Genomic DNA, 26504 nt, shown 5'->3' on the forward strand with positions numbered 1-26504 from the left:
TGGAATCGGAAATCGGATCGAGATGAAATTTAATAGCCATTTACGGGGATAAAACACCTTTCATTTGAGACCAAGTTTGGTCGAATCTACGGGAAACCAATGAGACTGTAATTCTAAAATTTGGATACTTTCGCCGGGGCTTCCGGAACCGACGATGGTGGCCAATGTGACCAAAGAGATGGCTTTAGTGGCCTAGTACTACAAATCTAAGTAGATGTGGCAACATTTTGAAAAAGTTTTCACCATTATACATTCATTACAGAATTTTGAAAATCGACATTGTCTGCGTAATCGTACTCTTCACTCTGCAATTCCGGAACCGGAAGTCGGATCCATTATAAGTTCAACAGCAGCCTATAGGAATGTTGTACCTTTCATTTGAGACTAAGTTTATGAAAATCGGTTCAGCCATCTCTGAGAAAAGTGAGTGAGATTGTGGTCACGGAAAACAGCGACCAGCTGCTGCATTTGCTCCATCACCCGTTTTTTTCTGAGAGATCAGAGATGTGTATTTTCGCTCTGCAGTTTGTTGCTTTTAGCTAAATAGTTGAAGAAATTTTTCTCCTCAAAATATTTGGTAAGTAAATAAGAACAGTTTTGCATGTAATATAAGTTGTTATCGTGGGCGTGGAAACGACATTTATTCACTATTACTTGTGGATACACTGGAAGATAAACTAATGGCGTTTTCGTTTTTGACTCTGCACTACACCAGTGTAGTCTGTGCTACACTCATTCAAACCTGAGGGGAATCAGTCTCTTTTTTTGCACTACACCGGTGTAGCACCTGATGGCGGACACTAATGCAGAGTAGCAACTAGCGGAATATGCAACGTATGGGAATTCGGATTAAAAACCGGCAGACTAATAAACACGCGGACCTGAATTTATACGAACAGGACTTTTATGCTTGCTTTTGTTTAAACGTGAAGCGCGAAACTATAATATTCTGTGTAGCAGTGTTGCCTGTTGAATTGACCTAACTGAGGGGTGCGTGGATGCGCGCACAAATAGTGAAGGTAATCATCGCTTTCCACACTCCTCCTCGATGAGCAACCTTCATCACACCACTGTCATTCCAATCCCAGTAGGCCACAGAAGCGGTCATGCTTCATTGGACCTAGCGGCTTCGTCAATATATCTGCAGTCATCAACTCGGTAGTACAGTATTCCAGCGTAATTTGCTTCTTAAGGCAGAGTTCCTGCACGAATTTCTCCCAAGTATCGATATGTTTGGATCTGCGGCTCGATCTCTCGGTCCGAACAAAGGCGAGACATCCTTGATTATCCTCTCGTATCATCGTTGGTTTTGTTTGACGTTCTCCAAAATCAGCCAGAAGTTGCCTCAGCCAGATGGCCTCTTGGCAAGCTTCACTGAGCGCTACGTATTCGGCCTCCATGGAGGACAAGGTGACACTCGTTTGTCCACGACTGGCCCACGATATTGTGGATCCACTGAACATGAACACGAACCCAGATGTTGATCTGCGACTCTGTAGATCACCAGCCCAATCAGCGTCGGAGTAGCCTGTCAACTGTCGAAGTACCATTCCCCAATTCGAGAAAGCGAGCATCACGACTTACGGTTATCAAATCAGTGTCGCAGTCTACAAATCGATATGCCTTTTGCTCCATAGAATACCCTACAAACTTTAACTTCCGTGATTTACTGTCTAACTTGCTGCGCTTTGGTTCTGGAACATGGACATAGGCGTCTGTACCAAACACTCGAAGGTGTGCCAAATCCGGTTTTCGCCCCCACCAGAGCTCATAAGGAGTTTGCTTCAGTGATCTTGACGGTAAACGGTTCTGCAGGTACGTTGCAGTCAGAACAGCTTCTCCCCAATAACGCTTTTCCATACCAGCGTCGATAAGCATACAGGTAGCCATCTCCGTTATTGACCGATTCTTTCGCTCAGCCACGCCGTTTTGTTGAGGCGAATAAGGTGCTGTAAACTGCGGTTTGATTCCTTCTGCTCGGTAGAAAGCTTTTAGTTCGTTATTATTAAATTCACCGCCGCCATCGGAACGGATTACCCGAACCTTCCTTCCAAATAAGGTATGTGTCCATCGCACGTAGTCTATAATCAGCTCCTTCGCCTCCGATTTATTCTTAAGCAAGTATGTAACTTTGAAGCGACTAAAGTCGTCGATCAGATGCATCACATAACGATTGCCGCTCGGTGTCGTTGTCTTCATTGGTCCGCATAGATCTGTATGCACGATGTCAAGAACTCGATCTGCTTTCCGTTCAGTGACCGGAGGGAACGGCAATCTGGCCGGCTTTCCTTCCATACAGCACTCACACACAAGACGTAAACCACAGTCGCTTACCTTGATACCTGTAGCAAGACCCTCCTTAACGACTCGCTCAGCAGCGGCCCAATCTCTGTGGCCCAACCGCCGGTGCCACTGATGCTGGCAATTCACGTTATGCTCACCCGATGACGCTTTGTTTGATTCTTCGATCGTCCGCAAATAGTATAGACCACCGTAACGGAAGCCTGTTGCCACGACAGCTCCTCCTGCATCTATTATGCGACAACCATCAGTGCCAAAATTTACATTCAATTTCTTCTCTGCCAATTTGGCCACTGAAATTAAGCTGGTAGCCAGACCCGGCACGTATTTCACGTCTCTCATTTCGATTCGCACCGGTTCATCGCGATCACCTACTCCACGTAGTATGCCACTACCCTCTCCAAGTATTTCGGTCTTCTTACCATCGGCAAGCGTAATCCACCCTCCGTCAAACTTTTTCAACGAATTAAAGAATTCACGATCGTTCGTCATATGGGCACTTGCCCCACTATCAATGATCCACGCGCGCGCTTTCACTTTATCCGCACTGGTAAACGCAACACTTCTTCCCTCACTTTGCACCGCTTTCGCCCTGGGAATTTCTTTTTCATTTCTTGCATTATTGTTTTCCTGAGACGATGCCTTGTACTTCCGGCAGTCACGGCGCATGTGACCCGGCTTTTTACAGAAATGGCACACGCGGGTTTCTTTTGATTTACTTTCCACTGAACGCATCGCTTTTTCAGGTTTCGAACCAACACTTTCGCGTTCTAGACGGCGATGGAACTCATCCATCAACTTCGATTTAACGATATCAACCGAAATATCTTCATCAGCACGGTTATCTAAAGCGGTCACGATTCCGTCGAACGAGGGAGGTAAACTACGCAAAATCATACATATTTTGGTGTCTTTGTCAAGTTCGGTACCCGCGGCATCCAACCGATCGAAAAGATCATCAACTTCACGCAAATGTTCTTCTAGATTACCACGCTCCGACAAATTAGACGAACGTAACTTTTTCAGTAGAGAAACTCGCACCGACCGCGTCGTCTTTTGGTGGTACAATTTCAACGCCCCAAATACGTCACGCGCGAAAACACTGTTTTTCACAAGTGGCAATTGATTATCCTCTATCGATAGGATTATGGTTGCTTTTGCTTTTCGGTCAGCCTTGACCCACTCATCATTCCGGCCATCTTCATCCGGAACGTCTTCTTCAACTATATGCCACAAATCTTCTCGCTGCAACATCATTTCAATGCGCACCTTCCATGTCTGCCAATTAGTGCCATTAAGTTTCGTTATGGCAAACTTGGCTTCAGACATGATTTTTGATTCGTCGCACGAACACAGCAAAAAACGATTCCAGCAGCTATTTACACAAAAGCGTTTTTCCCGATACTTGCCACTTGCAAGTCAACGCACACCAATACAAGTAACCGCTTTTTCACTTCCGCGATACTCCGACCGACGCTATCGACCGGATTATTTTTACCACCGATTCTGTCTCACATCCGAGCACTCACTGGGCCCATAACCTGATGGCGGACACTAATGCAGAGTAGCAACTAGCGGAATATGCAACGTATGGGAATTCGGATTAAAAACCGGCAGACTAATAAACACGCGGACCTGAATTTATACGAACAGGACTTTTATGCTTGCTTTTGTTTAAACGTGAAGCGCGAAACTATAATATTCTGTGTAGCAGTGTTGCCTGTTGAATTGACCTAACTGAGGGGTGCGTGGATGCGCGCACAAATAGTGAAGGTAATCATCGCTTTCCACAGCACCAAGAAAAAAACGAAAGCGCCATAAGACTAATTTAATTTCTACCACTTTTTATAGATTATTTCTGCTGCCTCTGCACTCCTTGCTGTCGTTCGATTCCGATCACGTGGCTTCGACGTGCTGCCTCGTGGATCGTCAATTCGTTGGTAGCGAGCCGCGTGGCTTGTTTCGATATTCCACCTGTTGCTATGGGCCTTGGTTGCGTTTAGATGACCTCGCATCTGCGTGGTGACTTCAGGTATGGTTAAGAAGATCGGTCGTGGTATAACGTATATATAATAACATTTTTTGCAGGAAACTATTCAGTCATGTCAAACTGAGGCTTCCAATAGTCAACACCGGTGAAACAACGTCATATCGGTTATTGAATTCAGATACATCGAGCAATACGGAACATTTGAACAAGACTGTAGCTTACCCGAGTTCCGAGCCACTACAATTCCATTTGACTTTAGTCATACCGGCTGGAATATAATATAGAATTCTGGCCGTCTAAGAGACAAGTATTTTAATTGCGCATTCATTTTTTTTTTGTTTTTTGTTGGTGATTAATTCATTTCAAATATATTTGTAGTTGGGACTGTGGCCACATTTGCAATTATGGCACCACTGACATATGAGCAAGCGTATGGGGGATAGACCACTAGTGAATAATTGTTCTTAAACTTGAGGGGTAACCACCCATATTGATGGTGGTTTTATGTGTTTTGTGGTAACCGGAAGCCGCCATCTTGAATTTCAAAATGACGCCAATCATCAATTTTCACTTTCTACTAATTACTACCTTTCAAATGACCCTCATATTGATGGTGGTTTTCAGTGTTTTGTGGTAACCGGAAGCCGCCATCTTGGATTTGAAAATGGCACCAATCATCGATTTTTATCTTCTACTAATTACTACCTTTCAAATGACACCCACATTGATGGTGGTTTTCAGTGTTTTATGGTAACAGGAAGCCGCCATCTTGGATTTCAAAATGGCGCCAACCATCAATTTTCACCTTCTAACAATTACTACCTTTCAAATGACCCTCATATTGATGGTGGTTTTAAGTGTTTTGTGGTAACATGAAGCCGCCATCTTGGATTTCAAAATGGCGCCAATCATTAATTTTCACTTTCTACTAATTACTACCTTTCAAATGACCCTCATATTGATGGTGGCTTTCAGTGTTTTGTGGTAACCAAAAGCCGCCATCTTGGATTTCAAAATGGCACTAATCGATTTTTACCTTCTACTAATTACTACCTTTCAAATGACACCCATATTGATGGAGATTTTTAATGTTTTGTTGTACCCGGAAACCGCCATCTTGGATTTCAAAATGGCGCCAATCATCAATTTTTGCCTTCTACTAATTACTACCTTTCAAACGACACCCATATTGATGGTGGTTTTCAGTGTTTTATGGTAACAGGAAGCCGCCATCTTGGATTTCAAAATGGCACCAATCATCAATTTTCGCCTTCAACTAATCAATACCTTTCAAATGACACCCATATTTATGGTAGTTTCAAGTGTTTTGTGGTAACCGGAAGCATCTTGGATTTCAAAATGGCGCCAATCATCAATTTTCAGCTTCTACGAATGGCTACTTTTCAAATGATACCCATATTGATGGTTGTTCTTAGTGCGAATGCCAAGCATCCATATAATATATATTGGAAGCCTTAATTTTGGGTTATCCGAACGTTACAGAAATTTTGGGTTATCCGCTCGTTATAAATTTTGGGTTATGCGCTCAGTACTCAAACTTTGGGTTATCCGCTCTTTACTCAAATTTTGGGTTATCCGCTCAGTATTCAAATTTTCGGTTATCCGCTCAGTACTCAAATTTTGGGTTATCCGCTCAGTACTCAAATGTTGAGTTATCCGCTCGTTATTCAAATTTTGGGTTATTTCATCGTTACTTAAACTTTGGGTTACCCGCTCCGTACCCAACGCTTGGGTTATCTGTAACCCAAACTTTGGGTAGTCCTCACACTACCCAAAATTTAAGTTCAAAGCTTGTTACCCAAAAGTGAGGAGATGCACTTTAGTCCATTTTGGGTAGGATTCTACCCAAAATTAGGTAACGGCTGGTAAGCGTGTAGGTTGCCTTATCAGATCCACGGCTCACAGAAAGGAGGCTTGCTATTCCGCGAATTGACAGTTTTCGGTGACGTCAGAGAAATCGTTGAGATAAACAAACGGATTTCTCGAAAGTTGTTAATTGACAATATTTGAGCTCTTACGGTGGAAAAAATAGTGTGCAATGGATTTTTGACGTAAATTACGCCATAATTACACTAGACACAGTGGATAATCAGTGCATCTATGTGATTATTAGCGTAAATCGGGAATTTGTATGCATGCCATAGAAAACATATCCCACCGTAATTTTCTGATCATAGCAAAGGGTTTGGACATCCGCATAGCTTCCTTGTGATTTGCCAGGTGCCGATCATTCGTTAGCAGCAAACAATATATGAATTTCATGTAATTGTTTTCGCCGACGATTTCTATGACGCGCTCTCGTCAAATGTTTACACTCTAACGAGCTAGCCTAGTATATGTAAGCCGTGATCAGATCTACCATAGTTTGCAGATGAAACTTGGGATGGCAGGCTGTTAGCGGATTGACAAAGTACCAGATCATGCTGTGTGGGGTGCTGTCCCGGTTAACAATGAGGAGAACGAGATATTTGCAGATACGTCATTTAGTCGGACAACTGTCAGTTTGTTGGTTGAATTTAATTTGGTTTTTTTTTTAATTTAAAAATCAGAAAAGAATAATTAAGGTTTAAGAATGATATGAGTGCACTCGTAAGGACACCTGCTATCAATATATATGAAAAACTGGCACATTTTTTCCAAATTAAAGATCCCTATTGGGTGGCTTTCCCCAAAAACCATTCCTCAGAAACTAAAATACCGAAGTGTTTCCCCAGAAAGAACCATTCTTCAGAAAACCATATCCAGAATGCTCAGAAATCATTCCACAGATATAACCATTTCCCAGACATTTTTTTGAAGCGGGAAAAAATCTTGATGAAAATCAAAAATCTTTTTCAAAATGTTGGCCATATTGCTTTCTTCGAAGAGTGCACTGCTAGCAGCATTAGACAATAGCAATATTTTTACATTATTCTTTCAATAATATAAACATTATGTACATATAGGACAAATCACAAAATTCAGAACAGGTGTGTTTTTCAGTGCCATTTGGCAACAACCATAGAAAGCGGTAGCCCCCTTCCTAGCATATAAAAGAATGGTACATTGCAAAATGACGCCATATGAGTAAAATGCCCGAAAAAATGACAGTTCAGCGAGCTTGTTTACATGGTGTTAGAATTCGAACCTAGTTTCTTGTACTTGGCGAAACCAAAAATTTTCTAAGTCCATGTAAGAGCTACCCAAGTAACCATAAGCATTAAGCCATGACTCTATATTGGCTATATATTAGCATTAGCATTACATAAAAACTCTATATCAACACTTGCAATGCATTTATGCTCGGTATTAGCATCATTAATGCATAAAAGTCTTGTCAAAATATGGTCGCTCTATATGCGTATATAAATCTGATATAATGCATAACAGCATTAAGAATATTCGTGGCGTATATGCTCTATATATGCATTAAGTGCTATTATAAAGCTAATATAATGTCATATTAATGCAAATATAGTGCCGAGCTTTCATTTATAAAAAACTTTCAAAATGAAATTACGTTATCATCAACAACAACTTAGTATAACATGGACGTAACAAAATGGAAAAAAAACTTTGCGGAGTGGGAATTATAGACGAAAAGTGAGTTTGTATCGGAGATCGGATTGTCCTGAAATCCTTGAGCCTTCCGATAAAGTAATTGTGGAAACACCCAATTCTACACCTACAATTTCATTTGAAAAATCGGATGATGAAAGCTCAGATAATTCTGTGAGCGCCTACAGCCCAGATGAAAATTCCGATGAAGAGCCCAGCGAAAAATGGAGTATCTTATTTTCCGAAGATTCTTTTACCGGAGAATTAGTTCAAAACAAAACCGAAGAGGAAAGTTTATCTTCATTCCTACGCAACTGGAGCATTCAGTATAACATTGCACATACTGCATTGAAGCCATTGCTGCAAAAACTGAACCAGCTTGATAAAACACTGCCGGAAAGCCCAAGGCGACTTCTTCGCACTCCAAGGATCAATGCTACAATTATAAATATAGATGGTGGACAATATTGGCATCAGGGTCTGGGTTAGAAATTGAATAATGATTAACTGTTTTCGTATTTTAAGAATATTTTATATTTCTTCTATTTTAGAAAATTGCCTACGTCAGTCTTTCATCGATTTGAAAAGTTCGAGATTACTGTACATAAATATCAATATTGACGGATTACCATTGTTCAAAAATGGTACTGATCAAGTTTGGCCAATATTATTCAACATTCACGGAGACACATGCTTCAATCCAATGATCATTGGCCTTTTCTACGGGAAAAGTAAACCTAACAAAGTGGAGCAGTTCTTGAAACCACTTGTGGACGAAATTGTTCCAATAGTCTGGCCTTGATATAAATGTGGGTTCAAGTTATCAATTAAAATCCGCGCATTTATTTGTGATTCTCCTGCCAGAGCTTTCATTAAGGGTATAGGTAATATTGTATTTGAAATTATGCAAATTTATACAAAATATCGAATTCTTTTCTAGGTGTGGTTAATTTCAATTCATTCCATGGCTGCTTAAAATGCCAAACCATTGGACAGCATTCCACACTTCTTCATACAAATATTTTTCCGCAAACATTTGCCGAAAAAAGAACTAAACACGCTTTCCGATCTGGTTCCTATCAAATTCGCAAAATTCGTGAAGATGGTAAACTCAAAAAAAGCATTGTTGTTTCACCACTCCTACGACTTCCAATAGATATCATAGAGGATGTGATTGTGGCCGATTCTCTTCACCTGCTTCATCTTGGTATAATGAAACGATTACTTCTGTCATACAAAGATGGTCACAATGGTAGTGAAGACAGTAGGTGGTCAAACAATGTCGTCATGCAAATATCGAAAATTCTCAAATCCATTAAACTTCCGACCGAAATACACAGGGCTGTTCGAGGAATCGATTGTTTGACCCATTGGAAAGCATCAGAGTGTGCTTCATTTCTTCATTGCATTGGAATTATTGTTCTCAAACATTTCATCAAGAAAGATCAGTTTCAAAATTTTGCAAATTTATTTTGTGCAGTCACAATTTGTTCAAGTTCATACTACATACGATTTTTACCGGTCGCTCAAACATTATTTGAAGATTTCATTGCAAATTATTACTTGTTTTACAATTCCATTACCAGTAACATTCATAATTTAGTCCATATAGTTGACGAAGTCTCACGATTTGGCCCCCTACCGACAATTTCTTCTTACCCCTTTGAAAACCATCTTTTTCAGGTCAAGAAATTAGTAAGATCGGGAAAGCTTCCCTTAAACCAAATCATAAATCGCATAACTGAGAAATATTCATTTAAATCAATAATAGATGAGCCTGCCGAGTTTCCTATATTCAAATACCCAATGAAATTTGATCATTCTCAGTATGGTTATGTAGGCCTCACTAATAACTTCATGTTGGCTACAAAATTTCCTGATAGGTGGTTTCTTACGAAAGATAAAAGGATAGCAGCTATGCAATATGCAAACACCAATGGTATTTACGGTTCAGAGGTGAACGAAATCGAAAATCTTTTTGAATATCCTTTGTCATCACCCTGTATCAACGTTTTCAAAGCACCTAGCAGATATGAATTACTTGAACCAAGAATGTACGGGTTCGATAAAGTTTTATGTAAATTAGTAGTAATTGTAGTACTTGACGAAACATCATTTATACCATTATTACATACTTTACCTGCGACTGAACAACAATAAAATGGTTGAAATCAATCGATAAGACATTTAGAGCCCATGACATACATACCTGTTCAACTAAAACAAAATTTAATACGCGTGGTAATCAATATCAATTATATTGACTCAATCAATGTAACAACATATCTTCCTTAAATTATACTTTTTCAATAGTGTTTATCGATAACACTGCCGCTATACACATAATTGTCCCATGTTCTATAGGATTGCCTATATACAAAAGACAATTATGCGTAGAACGGCAGAACACCTCCCACATCTTCAACCGTTTGGTTTGGTGATGCTGATGTTGATGCTGATTCCGTCTCAATAAGATATTCTTCTAAAATAACTTCTGCTTCTTCTTCGATGCCTTGTTGAATCGCTTGGTTTGATTGAGGTTCATTTCGCTTGCATCGTCTTCTAGAAGCAGTAGCTCTAATACCCTTGATGTCCTCGTAGCGTTGCTTTGCATTCCTTAAGCAGCGATGTAGGAACTGTTCGCATTGCACTTTAGAGAAAGAAGGATCGGAGAAAAGTACAACCTTGTGGAACAGATCAATAACCCCACCAAACTTATGAAAAGGTATTTTGGAAATAATGTTTTCATTATCCTTCTTATTCCGGCTTATTCCACTCCAAGAACATTTCATCAAGAATTCACGCTCAAACAAGTAATTGATTACTTGCAAACAAACAGTTGCACCTTCACCAACATATCTGTGTTTTCCGTGCATTGAACCAAGAAACTGAACAACAGATTGTACGAATTGGTCATTTTTCGACTGTTTCTCCAGAGATTCCATGTCATCCAGAGATTTGACCGGGGTTAATGGAATCTTTTTGGATTCATAACTCTCTGTTTTCACATGCACAAACTCTGACGGTATTTTGGTAGCAATAACATCTAGTTTAGCGTTAACTTGAGAGAGCAAAGCACCATACCTAATGTGCGATTGATTGAGAGATTCTATTTGCTTGGCGTTCTTGTCTATTTTATTGTGCAGTGAAATCATAAGTTGACGCATGGTTGATTCATCGGTATCTGTGCTCTGAATCATTGGTGTCTTCGATCCAGACTCATGAGATGTTGTTTCACTTAGAGATAGCGAACGTGATGTCATCACAATATCGTTTGGACAAGGCTCCAAAAACGAATCATCCGGATTAGCTGTGTTGTCAGTATGACCGTCCCTTGTATCATCGGCAAAATCAGTAGCCGTATTTGAGCACGATGAGCTTGGTTTCGTTTGGATTTGTTTGAAAAGCTCCGCAGCAGTTGATGATTTCTTCAGTTTCTTTTTTGGCTCGTATTCATCGGTATCCGAATGAATTTCCATAATTTGCAGCTCGCGAAACGCCTGTTAAGAATGATATTAGTGTTCACACTAACAAAAGTATTATTGTATAAGCCGAAAACTGGAAAATTGGCTACTCAACATAAATTGTTGTTCCATTGGGAATACAAAGTGGTGCAAATAAAGCGCTACCTATATTGCACAATTTCCGTCGTGATGTATCATGTATGAAAAAAGCATTGCGTTTCGTAAGTCGGTTTTCCAGTTTTCAGCTGCGAAATCTCTATTCAGTTTGCACCAACCTCAGCGTAACTAGCAAAATTGTTTCGTTTGATTTTGCACCGATATGCACTCAGTACGTTTACATCCGGTGGAATTTGTGGATCCTTTTTTGCCTTTTCAAGCAGCCGGTAACCAGCTACACCCTTTGGCCAGTAGCATAGATCCGTGCCAAGTCCCGGCAGAACCTTGCTCCAACCACTTTTCAGTACCCAACGTGAAGGAACCACAGAAAGCAAAACATCGTCATTTTTCGTCGTCTGCACAATAGCATAATTATTCGAACTCATTACACCTGCAACGGAAAAAATGCATTTCTCTTTATACTTTTATATATTCGTAAAAAATATCTTACCCGTGAATTTAGATTGATGACAACTCGTGAAAGCTATATCAACAAAATTACTGCACGTCGCAAGTTGATCACTATTTGACAGAGCTGCCAGATTTCACAATTCAAAATTATATAATAATTAATATTCGATAGCCACAATCGGATTTCTATTAAAGGCGATAATATTATGCAGATGCTCAGGAATTGTAACAGTTAGTTACCAATTGAAGCAAAAGTAAACAAAGTCTTTTATCGTTATTTGCGTTGTATTGGAAAAGTGATTTATCAAAGATTGCATTTTTTCGTAATATACCAATTGTTTAATTTAATTTAATGGCCAAACTGCGTTCTGGCAGCACCGTTTGCATGAGTTGTAACATGCAGCTTTTCTGGTGACTTATATTCGACATTGCGTTCGAACGTAACCAATATGGTCCAGGCAGCAAAAGGAGCTCTCCAACCCTGAATGATGATGCAAGGTACCTCGGTTCGAGACTCACTTAAGGTAATGTTCACAACATATTTCATTTAGAGCATATTTCATATCACGTGCGAAGCGCATTACATGTAAATAGAATTTCGTGTTATCACATACCTATACTAATATTCATCATAGATGATTGAAAGAACATAAAACAGTTACATTTTTTTTCATTTTCCATATCATTGGCATGCTGAAAAGGAAAAAGAAGAAACGTTGTTTGAGGAAAATGACAACTACTTGAAGCTATCTAATAGCATTAGTAGTGCCAATAACGGGCTTTCAGTTTTGACAGTTGGATATAGGTGCTTTATAATAGCATTAGTGATGCAGAAAAAGGGCTATGAATCTCTGCATTACAATAGCACTATATTTCGCCTTTTCTAGCATTATATCAGCATCATATCTGTATATAAGGCTTCTGAGCCGTACGGCATCGCTCTATATGCATATATAAAGCTGTTATAAGTCCACGTTGTAATGCTTATTGGTTACTTGGGTAGTTTACAGTTCGGGAAATGGATCACGGGATTTCGCACGAGATTTGATCAGGGGAAATTTCCCGCCGAGATCTCTCCAAACTGTCAAACCAAAAACTCTGCTGCTTCTTAACAATACAAACAGTATCAAACTTGCAGCGAACAGACCTTTCTCGTCCGACCTAACACCTGTTTTTCTTATTTTTAATAGATAGATTACACATTTATAAGAACATTTCCGTAAAAATGAGATTTGATTGATTTTTCAATGATTTTTTTTAAATTTGAAATATGCAAGAATGTTGAATATTTTTTTCACCTCAGCAAGAATGGTGGGACTTAAAATGTGCATTTGGGCAGCACTGCTTTGAATATTTTCACTTAAGTTCTTGGCAACGCGGGAAATGAAGTGGTGAATCGCAGTACAAAATTCATTAGCAATGTAAACAAACTAAAATGAACCTCTCGCTGTATGAACATTGGATGAAAATGTTTAACCTCACTTTTTGACAGTTCACAGAGCTTGTTTACATAGACTTTTTTGTATTCGACCGCAGTATGAGAAACTATATTTGGTTCGCTTTTAAATGCGAATATCTTGTATTAACAAGCTCGCTAGGCTTTCATTTTTATTTGACGTCATTAGGCAATGTTCCGTTAAATTTGGCATTTGGATTTTTCTTGTCCACGATTGAAGAAAGCGATTTTATTTGTTGCGATCAATTTAACTTTTGTTTTTTTTTTTGCTGAATTACAACGTTAGCCACGAAACATTTTGATGATCTCTCGTAATTGCGTTGCAAATGTCCTTGAAATTATATACATCGCTTCACAAGTCCGCACCAATTGCAGCCGCTCCACCTCGCCGGAATCAAGTTAGCCGATGGTCCAGCCTGCGTCACACTCGGCTGTCGCTGCACCAATGGTAGCTCCCAACCAGGCATCTGGATTAATTGCTCAAATCGCAGCTACTGCTGGTAGTGTAGCGATCGGCTCCGTCGGTAATACCGTTGGACATACCCTCATCGGAACGATCAGCGGTTCCGATTCACAAGAGGACAGGCTGCCCCGGTATCGGGCAAGGCAGACACTCCGGCAGGACCATGCTCGTGGGAGATCAAGCAGTTATTATCTTGTACCCAAAGCCTGGCCGAGTGTGATTCGTAACAATTACCAGCACTAGGATCAAAGATAGAGTTTTAACACCAATTCACTGTGCTTCGGTGTTTTTTGCAAACGAACTATCAGGTCTATGTTTTTATTTAGTAAATGTTTTAATAAATATTAGTTCTGTTGAGATATGGGCAACGAATAGCCTTCGATCAGGTATCCCCTGGGCCCATAACCTGTTGATAATACCGTAAGAAAACACGAAGTATTTCTGTAGGTAGGTTTGAGATAACTTTATTTGATTCTTGTTCGTCAAGTTATATAATGCTAACATAGTTCGATATCGATTGATATTTCATGCACTGTTTATCACAGTCCCTTATTGACTGCCATACCCTGTCATACCCTCTGCCTATAGTAAACAACACATCCATGCGCGGCGTCCATATGCAAAAGCTCAAGTTACCCACTTGAAGCTTTTGTCACATGACGTTCTGTCAGATGACATCTCAGAGCTTTTTATAGCACGTTCCGTATGACAGTTCTTACTGTCAACTGCCGTCCCGTGAATGGCAAATTGTTTATATACAAAGAATATTTCGTACGTATATCACTGCGAAATATTCTTTTTCAACACTTCCCCACAATTTGCACATTCAATACACCGAATAACTTTCTGTGTATATTTTTAGGTAACCCCTTAGTGAAGGCATCTGCAGGTTGATCGACGCTTGGGATGAACTGTAGTTTTACTCTACCATTTTTGATGAGATCCCGGATGAAAAGGTATTTGATATCCAAGTGTTTCATCCGTTGATGTGATCTTGGCTCCTGTGCTATGTTGATACATGGGATGCTATCTTCCATTATGATGAATGGTGTTATGTTTACATCCAATTCATTGAGAAGTTGTGTTAACCACACTCCTTCTTTCGTAGCAGCGCAAAGTGCTATCAGTTCTGCTTCACTTGTTGATAAGCTTACAGTCGGTTGTCGTTTCGTTGACCACGAAATAAGATTACCGTATAGTAGAAATGCGTATCCTGAAATTGATTTCCTATCATCAGGATCATTTGCAAAATCTGCATCGGCAAATCCTACTAAAGCTGGATATTCGCTATTTGATGAATAAATTATTTTTGTGTTGCTCGTTCCCCTCAAATATCGCAATATTCGTTTTAATCCTGACCAGTGCCAATCGGTGGCGCAGTTAGCATATTTGCTTAGGGTGTTTACCGCAGAGCAAATATCAGGTCTAGAAGTTAGTGAAAGATATTGTAAGCATCCCAGCAGTTCTCTGTATGGCTCTTCAGTGATTTTTGCCTCAGATTTTGACCATTTCGTGTTGATATCCAATGGTGTCCCCACTGGTTTACAATCAGCCATCCCAAATCTACTAAGAAGTTTCTCCACGTATATTGTTTGAGAAATTTCAATAGTCTGGCTTTCCAAATCACGATTTATCTCCATTCCCAGGAAGTGCTTAATCTCTAACATGTCTTTCATTTGGAATAACCTTCCAAGTTTCTTTTTAATCCACGTAATTGCTTCGATGTTTTTGGCAAGTAGTAAAATGTCGTCTACATATAGTATTACTATAATGCCTCTAGATTTTGACTTATAGATGCAGTTGTCATTTTTGAGAGGGACAAAACCTAATGTTTTCATTGCATCATCAAAATGTTTATTCCAAGATCTGCTTGCCTGTTTCAATCCATACAAACATTTGTGTAGACGAACAGTTTGTCTTTGCCCATTTACGTTTGGTGGAAGTTTCATGTATATTTCTTCTTCTAACTTCCCATGTAGAAATGCAGTTTTGACATCCATTTGATGTACTAACAATTTATGCTCGTTAGCAAGGGCTAGTGCTAACCGAACACTCTCTAGTTTGGCGACTGGTGCAAATGTTTCACAGTAATCGAATCCAGGACGCTGTGAACACCCTTTTGCCACTAATCGTGCTTTATATCTTCCATCTTCTTTCATTGAGAAAACCCATTTTGAGTTAATTGGTTTAACTCCTTTTGGCAAACAGTTAACCACTGTCCAAGTGCCATTTTGATGTAATGCATCAAACTCTTCTTGAATAGCATGCTTCCATTCTTGCCAATCAGAAACTTTCTTCAATTCCTCAATAGTTTGCGGAATCTCTTCGTTGAAAATCATTGCTGTTTTTGCTGTATAATCGGAATACCAACCCGGTATCTTTCTCTCCCTCTTGCTGCGACGCAATGATTGACCATCATCGACGTCCTCTCTTTCGTCTGTTGGATTTTCATTTGTACTTTCATAGTCAGTTTCGCCAACTGATTTTTCAAGTGAATCTAGATTATCTTGCTCTGTTTCGAGTGTGCATTCTTCATGCTGTTCTTCATCAGAAGGATGTATAGCAGCATCCTCGTCTTCGTTCTGTTCTCCTTGGTTTAAGCGTGTACATCTATTTAAATCTTGACCAGATGATTCTACGAAATCCATGTTTGTGTGGTCAATATCTTGATTGGCTCTGGTAGATTCATTGAATACTACATTTCTGCCAATTTCTATTGAACGCGTATCCTTGTTCCATAATCTAAAACCATTATTTGCGTACCCCACAAATATCAAAGGTTTTGTTTTGAAATCTAATTTCTGACGCCTCTCTTTAGGTATTTGTTTAAATGCTTTACACCCAAAAACTCTTAAATGATTCAAGTTTGGTCGCTTTTTGAACCATTTTTCATACGGAGTTTTGTCCTCTTCTATCCCACTTGTTGGAGATCTATTGATTAGATATGTTGCTGCATATAATGCTTCTCCCCACATATCTTTCGCTAATCCACTTTCGTAAAGCAAAGCTCTGACCTTTTCCATTAAAGATCTGTTCATACGTTCACTTACACCATTTTGCTGCGGTGTGTATGGAACAGTGAACGTCATTCTAACACCATTTCTTTTGCAATGAGCTTGAAATTCGTTACTTGTATATTCCCCTCCATTATCACACCTTAGCATTGAAATACGTCTTTCGAAGAATGCTGTCGCCATTGCTTCGAATTCTTTAAATTTCTCGAAAACCTCCGATTTCTGTTTCATGAGGTAAACCACGAGAAAGTGCGTATAATCATCTATAAAGGTTACAAAGTAACGATAGCCATCATAGGTTTCCTGCTCCATGCTTCCACAAACATCCGAATGTATGAGTTCCAGTGGTCGTTTTGATCTTGGCAGCTGCAATTGTTTAAATTTGGATGCAGCCTGCTTCCCCGCCATACAACCATCACATACATTTGTTTCACTAATATTTCCAGAAGTTAGATTGATACCCTCAACCATTCCCTTCTTAATTAGTTTCTCCAAACTCGTATCACTGATATGGCCAAGTCTTTTATGCCATGTTTCCAAACTCACCTTCTTTCCGAACAATGCTAAGTTTGTTCCATCTTCCGCCGACTTTTCTTCCCGAAATAGATCAAGGTGGAATAAACCATCAACGAAGATTCCTGAAGCAATTACTTCATCTTCAAATTCAAAGATAACCTCTTCATCCGTAAAAGTAACCCTTTTACCATTTTTGCTAACCCTTCTAACCGAAAGGAGATTTTCTTCAAGACCCGGAGTAAAAAGAACGTTGTACAATTTCAATTCTTTTATTGTATTGTTACCCACAACACTCTTTAATCGCATTTTTCCAACTTTTGTTGCCCGTAAATTCTGGCCCGCTTTCGCCGTCGAAATGGTGATTGGCTTCTCTAATTCTTGGACATCTTCCAGCAGCTTCTCGTCATTAACCATATGGTCGCTTGCTCCTGAGTCAATTACGAATCTGACTCTCCTACCACGATCCGCTTTGGTCATCATTGCAAAGCTCTTTTTAGGCTCCATCTTTTGCTGCTTCTTGAACTTATCTTTCTCCTTCGCGTTAAACTTTTTCATTAGTGGGCATTTATTTTTAAAATGCCCAGTTTCGTTGCAACCGAAGCATCGGGTTACCTCTCTCCTTGGCTTGTACTTTGAAGACAGCGCAACGTTTTTCGTTTCTGTCTGCTTCTCTTCCCCAGCTTCAGCATCAATAAACATTCGTTTGATCTCCATGATCGGCTTGGCACACAGTTCTTCATTCGTCAGTACCATCAGAGCGCCTTTGACGTGTCGGTACTTGTCTGGCATGGAGATCAGTAGAGCATGAACTTTTTCCGATGCTGTCATTTTTGAACCCATACGATCTAGCTCGCGAATAATCAGATCGTACTCATCAAAAATCATGGACAATTTGTCGTGATGTCTTTGTTTGATGGTATACAACCGGTCCCGCATATTAACCATAGCGGCTGTACCGCCCTTTTGGTACGTTCTGACCAGAGTATCCATGGCTTCTTTCGCATAGTTGAGCCCAATGAGTTTATTCAAAACATCATTGTTGACCATCATGACAATCTCGTCCAATGCTTCGACGTCGTCATCAAGCCGTTTTCTGAGCTTAGCCTTCCTGGCTGTTTCTAGCTCTTCCGAGGCACCTACTACTGGTTCGTAGAAGTCCTCTTCTTCGGGCGTTCGTAACAACGTGTGCTGGAGTTTCATCTTTATAAGATGATGTTCCATTCGCCATTTCCAGGCTGGGAACCGCAACTCCGAACCGTCGAATATCGATTCGCGGTTGACGCTACCGAAGTATGCCGTCGTCGGCACGGTGCGCTCGAGAGTTCCCCTCTCGTAGCCACCACCTCTTCTGTCCTCGAGAGTAACCCTCTCGGCAGATCCTCCAGCTTGCTGCTGGGTTGCCATCCTCTCGGCAGATCCTCCAGCTTGCTGCTGGGTCGCCATCCTCTGCTTGCTCCCGAAACGCTGGTGCTCGCTGGATGCCGTTTCTTCCCGAAACGCTGGTCCTCGCCGGATGTCGCTTCTGTCCGAAACGATGGTTCTCGCTGGCCGTTTCTACCCGAAACGCTGGTCCTCGCCGGATGCCGTTTCTGCCCGAAACGCTGGTCGTCGCTGGATGCCGCTGCTACCGGAACGATGGTTCTCGCCGGCCGTTTCTACCCGAAACGTGTATCTTCCAAAACAACTATTTTACAATAGTCCAGGTGGCTAGTTCCAGTTAACTACTGGGCCCATAACCTGTTGAGATATGGGCAACGAATAGCCTTCGATCAGGTATCCCCTGGGCCCATAACCTGTTGATAATACCGTAAGAAAACACGAAGTATTTCTGTAGGTAGGTTTGAGATAACTTTATTTGATTCTTGTTCGTCAAGTTATATAATGCTAACATAGTTCGATATCGATTGATATTTCATGCACTGTTTATCACAGTCCCTTATTGACTGCCATACCCTGTCATACCCTCTGCCTATAGTAAACAACACATCCATGCGCGGCGTCCATATGCAAAAGCTCAAGTTACCCACTTGAAGCTTTTGTCACATGACGTTCTGTCAGATGACATCTCAGAGCTTTTTATAGCACGTTCCGTATGACAGTTCTTACTGTCAACTGCCGTCCCGTGAATGGCAAATTGTTTATATACAAAGAATATTTCGTACGTATATCACTGCGAAATATTCTTTTTCAACAAGTTCATTAGGAGTATGACTTATTTATATTTTGATGGCGCGGTGAAGGGGTGGTTAAAGTGCGAGTCGTATCTTGAAAATCGATCGCTTGAAAGTAGTATAAATGATTATAAAATGCGACAACATAAACTCATAACCTTTCTAATGGTAATTTAGCCATAGGTAACGAGAAAATAGATATGTTTTATTCATGTACAACAAAAATTACTCAGCAATAATTTAATTCATTATTAATTGTTACGCGTGATTTTGTCTCCAGTGATTGGCCAAAATTGGTAGCTTTTAGAATCTGGTGCTCTAAGCATAGCTGTCCCATGTTAATAGCAAATCCCATAACAAATGGGACAGCATAGCGAGCATACAGCTGTAACAGCGAATTTAGCATTGACATCAATATAACCAGGTTGGTTGCAAGCAGAAAGAACAATACTAGCTGGGCTGCTAGCTGTTTGTGCTACTAATAACACTTGCAGTCTGTCAAATTAACATGATTCTATGATCTAGCTTCAATGACGATGGAATATAGCCGAATCCAAAGCCTAACCCATCAGCGCATTTGATCATGTAATGGATATTACGAACGATTCACATTTGATTTCCGTAGTCACAAATTACTGGCAGGTAGCATAATCTTCGTACTTAGTAGTGAATTGGAACAGTCAAGCCTGACTTCCCGAGCTACATCTCCAGTATTGTCGTCCCATACGACTAGTGAACCTAAATGTGTTCCACACACATAGCACACCATCCTGGCAATGGCAACTAGATGCGCCCATCTCGGCCTGCCACAGGTCTATGAAAATACATGTGATAGGACGGTAAGGTGGAGATAGGTGAACGGTAAGTTGTTATGATATGCTTATTCCGCTTCATTGAATTCATATGCTTCGAAAATAAGTTAGATTTTTTGAGATCATAACCCGTTTTTCGGAGATTTTAATATATAAGAATGCTTTTTTTAAAAAAAATTTTAATATCGAATGCACTTTTCCCTATTTTCATTCTAGACAGACAACACAATCAACAAGTCCAGGTGACAATTTCACACATGCCACCTTACTGCAAACAACCATCGATAAAACCTATGAGTGCGGAATGTGTGACAATCATTCCCCAAGAAGAGACAGCTGGCAGTTCACAAGCGCGTACATGCCGGCACGCGACCGTACTCCTGTGATATTTGCGGTAAAGCATACACCAAGGGTATAAATCTTAGCCGGCACAAACGGATACACACCGGCGAACGACGGCACCGTTGTCGGATATGTGGCAGAGAATTTTTCACTTCTGAGCAATTGGATCAGCACCGGCTTACCCATAAAGATCAGGCTTACATTTGCGATATCAGCAGTAGGAAGTTTACCGAAAACAGTAGTCTCACGCGACACAGACTTATCCATGCAGGTGAGAGATCGCACAAGTGCGATATTTGTGGCAAAGAATGCATAACTAGTGCTGAACTCACTCGCCACATGCGCATGCATACTGGCGAGCGTCCGTATAAGTGTAATATCTGTGGCAAAGGCTACGTAGAAAGCAGCAGTTTGAAACGTCACCAGCGTGTTCACATCGATATGAATCTTGCGGATCAAATATTTAATTGCGACATCTGTGGTAGAAAGTTTCTTGAATCTAAAGAACTTACGCAGCACAAACTTATCCACAGCAAAGATCGAGAATTCAGATGTGAAGTCTGGTGGCGGGTTTATAAAATATTCTCACATGACTCGGCACATGCAAATCCCTACAAACGAACGCCCGTACAAATGTGACCTCTGTGGGCAGGAGTTTCTTCGAAGAGCACATTTGACCCAGCATAATCGCAGGCATGTTGGCAAACGACCCCATGGCTGTGAATAGTGTGGAAAAAGATTCGTTGTCATATGATGGGATACAAGAAGCTGCACGAAAGGTCAAGGAATGGTAGCAGGCGAAAAGGAAAAATTAAGGATTCTACCGTGACCGAAAGCATCCACGCGGTCACTGGAGGCGGTAGTGGGAAAATAGAAGAGGAAAAGCAAGTTCTAACATAAATTATCTGATTGAAAGCAATGTAACTTTCTATATTTAATTGCGGCGCCAATAAATGGCCCTGTTATCAACAATCGACACTATAAAAATTATCCACTTCCTTATTAACGGCCTGCTGAACACTCTCGTAACCATTGTCTTGTAGGAGCTGTTCTAGTTCAAGCCCCACATACATAGCACACCATCCTGGCGACCAGATGCGCCTATCTCGGCCTGCCACTGGTCTATGAAAATACATGTGCTGCCAGTCATGACTGTACCGCCCGCCACTTCCAAACATGTCACCGGTGACCCTGCTGGTGAAACTCCAGAATACATCGAAGCTCCTCCTCGGATGCGTTATGTTGAGCTGGCAACGCTGTGGACGGATTGCTGAAATAAACTAATGCTTCCTGCCGAATCGGTGCGTACGTGGGCTAAAAAAGAATAAGAATTAAGGCACTTGATGACATACTTATTGCAGATTGAAAATTAAATGACTTAGAATATACAGTATTTGAAAATGACAAATAAAATCTGTCTGCTCTGCACCCTACGTAAGCTTAAAAAATTGCTTGAAACATAGGACTTACTTCGCCCATATGCAGACGTAAACCTCAATCGATCTGACAACCTTGCGTGTACGTTTCTAGTCTCAGAGAATCGATTCGTCCACTCAACCGTGCGACTGTCACTTTGTCACCGGCGAGCTTTATGTTAGTTACCCCATTGTTGTGGATGTTTTCGGCTTCATATATATCCTGCAATGAAACATCCGTCAATAGTTTTAATAAAAAACAAGTGACATTTACCTTAAAGTTACCAGTCGTTCCCTCCCAGAACTCCAACCGCCCATCTTCACATCCAATCTCTATGAAATTATCAAAAAAGTCCAGACACCAGATCGGCGATGTCTGGTAACCTCCTCCTCCAGGTGGCTGAGAACATTCGCCAGCGCTCATCTGCTGCTGGGGTGGGATGAAGCCGTATGATTGGACTTACTCTCCACCGCTGCTACATCATAGCCCTTGGTTGAATTATTCCACAAAAACCGGATTCGCAGATCCGGACAAATACCTTTTGGGCATACAAGATTATCATTTGTAAAATGTTTCTCATACTGAACGGTAAAATGAAAATATATTCTGATGATTGTGCCTGGTGAAGTTAAACTGTAGTTTTTTCTTCAGTTTGAAAGCAAAACTGGTCGGTGAACTCTCGGGAAACGGGAGACAGCTTATGTTTTTGGATTCCTTGGCACTGCCAAGTTGACAGGATGAAAAACATAACAGATAGGTAGAGAAAACAGGAAAAAAACAAAAAAGATGTCATCGATGTTTGAAGAGCACTTTTCACTTTAGAGCAGCGTTGTCAGATGGTTTTGTATAGTAAGTTTGTTCTATAGTACACAGAAGTTGCTCCGGAGCAAACAGAAGCAAAAAATATTTGCTGTTTACTCCAGCTTGCTAACGGAAGAAGAAAAAGAGAAGAGAACATAGGAACGATTTTCTCTCTGTTTGCTCCGGAGTACTTCCACTTTCTACTGGTACTGGAACAAATCTAATATCGGTATAGTTCTAAATAAAAAATAGGTATATATCGGTGTGAAGATGTATGCTAACCAAAAGTTACCTGCAAAATATTGGTTTTAAATAATAGATCATTCTAATGTTATGTAATCAAACCTACCGAGCTCAATCGATTTCAGAATCGGTTGTTGAGCTTCATTTGAAATTTTGATAGTAACCTGGCAGATTGCTGAATCAATTTCCGGATGATTTGATGTGGAAATGTGAAGACATTTTCTAAAAAGGCCCATACGTAATATTAATTGATCGTATTATATGAAAATCGTTATTTTTTGGTAAGCAAAAATAAATCGGTATTTTAGTAACTTTATTGGTATTGAAATTAAAAATCGGTTTAGATATCGATGAATCGGTATATTCTGCAACACTGTTTTGGGGTTCATCTACGTCAAAACAATGTTTTTGACAAATTGGAATGAACTCTTGGAGTTCATACCCAGTAAACAAAACGGCGAATAGCCAGATTAAAATAGATGCCGGCGAGCGGTAGGCTACTGGAACTTTGTTATAAGCTACCCGCCGTAACTTTATTTCATATTCCCCACTCGAAGTTCATCCAAATGGTGTAAAAGTATGGAGAATCGAGGTAAAATAGCACAGGGGAATACAGAGTAAAATGGGCAGTTCGAAGAATTTTTGATTTTTTCAATAGTTAGAGACACCAAATTAACGTGACAGTATTCAGAATCGATCCAGCGATGAAAACGGAAGCTGTTCTGCATATAACATTTTTTGACGAGAAAGGTCTATTGCAAACCTCATAAAAATACTATTTTCCCCGTCGGAAGCAATTTGTGTTGAATTGTTCCTGACCGGATTTCGGTGTGGAGAGTTTTTAAATCCCGTGATGTTTTCCGCGGTTGGATTTACACTTCAGGAAACTTGTCATTTTTGTGTAGACTCACACACTTAATTTAAATTACTGGGTACAGTAAAACTTTGCTGGGGTTTTGAACAGCAAACCGTTCGGTAATCAATTCAGTAAAACAATCCGTTTACCGAACTCTCCGCAATCCGTTCTATCCAAACGTCAAAAAATACTGGTCAGTCAGCAATTTCTTCTGAAAATGGCGACTTGACAGATGATTTGCTGTACCTGTTTTGTAAGTTTTTGACGAGGTTCGGTAATGTTGGTATAATTTTGCCGAACAATCAGTCAGTATTTTACTGGATAATGTTTATGTGCCGAAAAAACAGGAATGCTGATAAATTCAGTGCAAAATATTGCGGGTTTCAGCAAATTATTCGAAAAATTACTGAAAATCGCTAAAAAATGAAAACTATACCACAAATTTTTAAACAATTTGCTGGCAGCTCCGTAAAAATATAACTTTACTGACCAAATCGTCAAAAGAAATTACTGAACAACTTTTGGCTGGCTTAGTGTGCATTTCCCGTCACGTGATTTTAAATCCCGAGCTCCATTTAAAATACGCAGGGACTCAAATCCCGTGACACGTTTTCAGAACTGTAAACTCGCCTTAAACAAGCTCTCTGAGCTGTCAGAACAGTAAGGTTATACATTTTCATGCGATGCTCAATGAAATAGTGTTATGTAATGGCGATTTCGCTTGAACCTGAAACTGAGTCAGGTTCTAACCCCAACCGCTGTCAGTTCATACATTTTGACAGAGGTTGGGGTTAGGAACTGACTCAGTATCGCCTCAAACAAAAACCGCATAAGTAAGGTTATGTGGCAAAACCAAAACTTTGTACATTGTCCAAGTCAAGGAGCTGATGCATGATGTTAAGCTGGTAAGGATAAGCCGTCGAAAGCGGCGGCTCCTCGCAAAAATCTATACCGCTTATTCAAAACGTAATAACTAATAAATGTAAACAAACTGAGTTTATTATGCCAAAAAAGCTAAGCATTGACTCTTTATCGTCCACAAATAGTAGAGAAAAATCTATATCTATACCGTTTATGCAAAACGTAATATCTAACAAATGTAAACAAACTGAGTTTATTATGCCAAATAAAAGCTAAGGATCAGGGCTTGGATTGTGAAGCTTCAAATGAACGAATATAGCGATTTCCCCCTTGCATGAGAGCACTCATTCTCATGCGTAAATGAGAACCTATGCCTGACGCAAACAGCTAAACGTGAGAAAGCTGAGTACTTGAATGAACTTCCCCTCTCGGCGAGAGGCAACTCATGCCTTCCCCAAAACAGATGCATGACGAAATAAACATACTCAAAACTGAAAAGTTACGTCTCTCTTGCATCGAATCTGCGCTGTCCGACAACACTCTTCATGAATACACTTGCACGTTGAACTGGTATACGACGAATGCTTCATTATCGTTAGTTTATAATGAGAATGAGGCATGCTGCTTCACGCCTTACTACATAGGATGAAGCAAACATTTTTTTACCACTTTGACTGGTGAAAATACGGGAATGAAAAGCGTTCGTCATATAGGTACTTATCATTTACGTATAAGAGCAGAATTTTGGCGCTTCCAGGCGGTACACGAAGCGGTAGAAGCATTGGACCTTCGGCATTGGTGGCATTAACCGGCGCATAGACAAACCGTTTAAGAACTCAGATGCCACATTTACACCTGCCGCTAAGTGCAAAGACCTTCGTGCGCTCGCCATCACGCTTTTCGAGCCGAAATCTTGCATAGGGCATTTGTAGAAAATATAATGAATAAAGGAACACGGTGCCGGTGTATTAATAACGTGGGTGTGGTTCAGTACCTCTCGATTTCTGATTTCTCAGAAAATGGTAAGATTTTTCTACGACAGTCAAAAAATCTTACCATTTTCTGAGAAATCAGTGAGAATGTTTCAGAATAGCGCTTCGTGGAAGCGCTATTCTGAAACATTAATTTTTACATTCTACAGTTTTTTTTAGTAAGGAGATACGTGTTTCACTTTTTTGCTATGCTCAGAACAAAAATTATTGGCAAAATCGTGATAAATAAAAGTGAAAAAATAACAAGTGCTATAGAAAGCTCAAGGTTCCTATTTTATGGAATGATTTTTGTTTTGGGCGAAAACGCAGATATTTTCAAAACGCTTACTTTTATGCTAAATGAGCGTACAAAGCTTCAACGGCTCGCGTCGGCGCACGCCACGCCACGTTGGCGCACGGCAAAGATAATGCACAATGCCCAAATCAGCAGCAACTTTTTAACACATTCTTTTTCTTTCTTAAGGAGTTTCTCCAATAAAGATATCATAAGTAAATATGATTCCATTACAAAAAAATTAAAAATGATGGTCTGAATTGCCTCCTAGGGAGTAGAGGTGTGCGCCACGCCGCCGCCGCCGCGCCGACGGTTGCATGTAAAAGTAGTAAGCACATCGGCGTGACGCCGGCGCGCCACCGATTTTTAGCTGAAATCGGCGGCGCGGCGCACGCCTCTACTAGGGA

The 26504-nt window shown here is 40.3% G+C and overlaps 2 protein-coding genes and 1 long non-coding RNA gene across 10 annotated transcripts; 1 reads left to right on the plus strand and 2 right to left on the minus strand.

Annotated features, from left to right (window-relative positions):
* The first annotated feature begins 6211 nt into the window (after window positions 1-6211).
* Window positions 6212-10136, plus strand: LOC131678053 (uncharacterized). 8 transcript variants are annotated; one of them, XM_058958183.1, is made up of 4 exons: window positions 6212-6532; window positions 7834-8333; window positions 8401-8733; window positions 8790-10136. In XM_058958183.1, exon 4 carries the CDS (start codon window positions 9062-9064, stop codon window positions 10007-10009), a length of 948 nt encoding a protein of 315 aa, XP_058814166.1. In that variant the 5' UTR covers window positions 6212-6532; window positions 7834-8333; window positions 8401-8733; window positions 8790-9061; the 3' UTR covers window positions 10010-10136. The 8 variants fall into 8 exon arrangements, with proteins under 8 accessions (XP_058814166.1, XP_058814165.1, XP_058814170.1 ...); XM_058958182.1 differs by having other exon boundaries at window positions 8401-8727; XM_058958187.1 differs by having other exon boundaries at window positions 7834-8327; window positions 8401-8727.
* On the minus strand, window positions 10080-12290 carry LOC131678052 (uncharacterized). Its single transcript, XM_058958181.1, has 2 exons — window positions 11589-12290; window positions 10080-11349 (listed from the first exon to the last, which is right to left on the minus strand). The coding sequence occupies exons 1-2, from the start codon at window positions 11853-11855 to the stop codon at window positions 10237-10239; spliced, it is 1380 nt and encodes a 459-aa protein (XP_058814164.1). The 5' UTR covers window positions 11856-12290; the 3' UTR covers window positions 10080-10236.
* Window positions 12291-21603: 9313 nt separating this feature from the next.
* On the minus strand, window positions 21604-22946 carry LOC131678054 (uncharacterized). Its single transcript, XR_009303569.1, has 3 exons — window positions 22344-22946; window positions 22125-22292; window positions 21604-21968 (listed from the first exon to the last, which is right to left on the minus strand). It is a non-coding gene; the product is annotated as an uncharacterized LOC131678054 (long non-coding RNA).
* Window positions 22947-26504: the final 3558 nt, after the last annotated feature.

This window comes from Topomyia yanbarensis, chromosome 1 (genome assembly GCF_030247195.1).
Source record: "Topomyia yanbarensis strain Yona2022 chromosome 1, ASM3024719v1, whole genome shotgun sequence".
Lineage (NCBI taxonomy): Eukaryota > Metazoa > Arthropoda > Insecta > Diptera > Culicidae > Topomyia > Topomyia yanbarensis.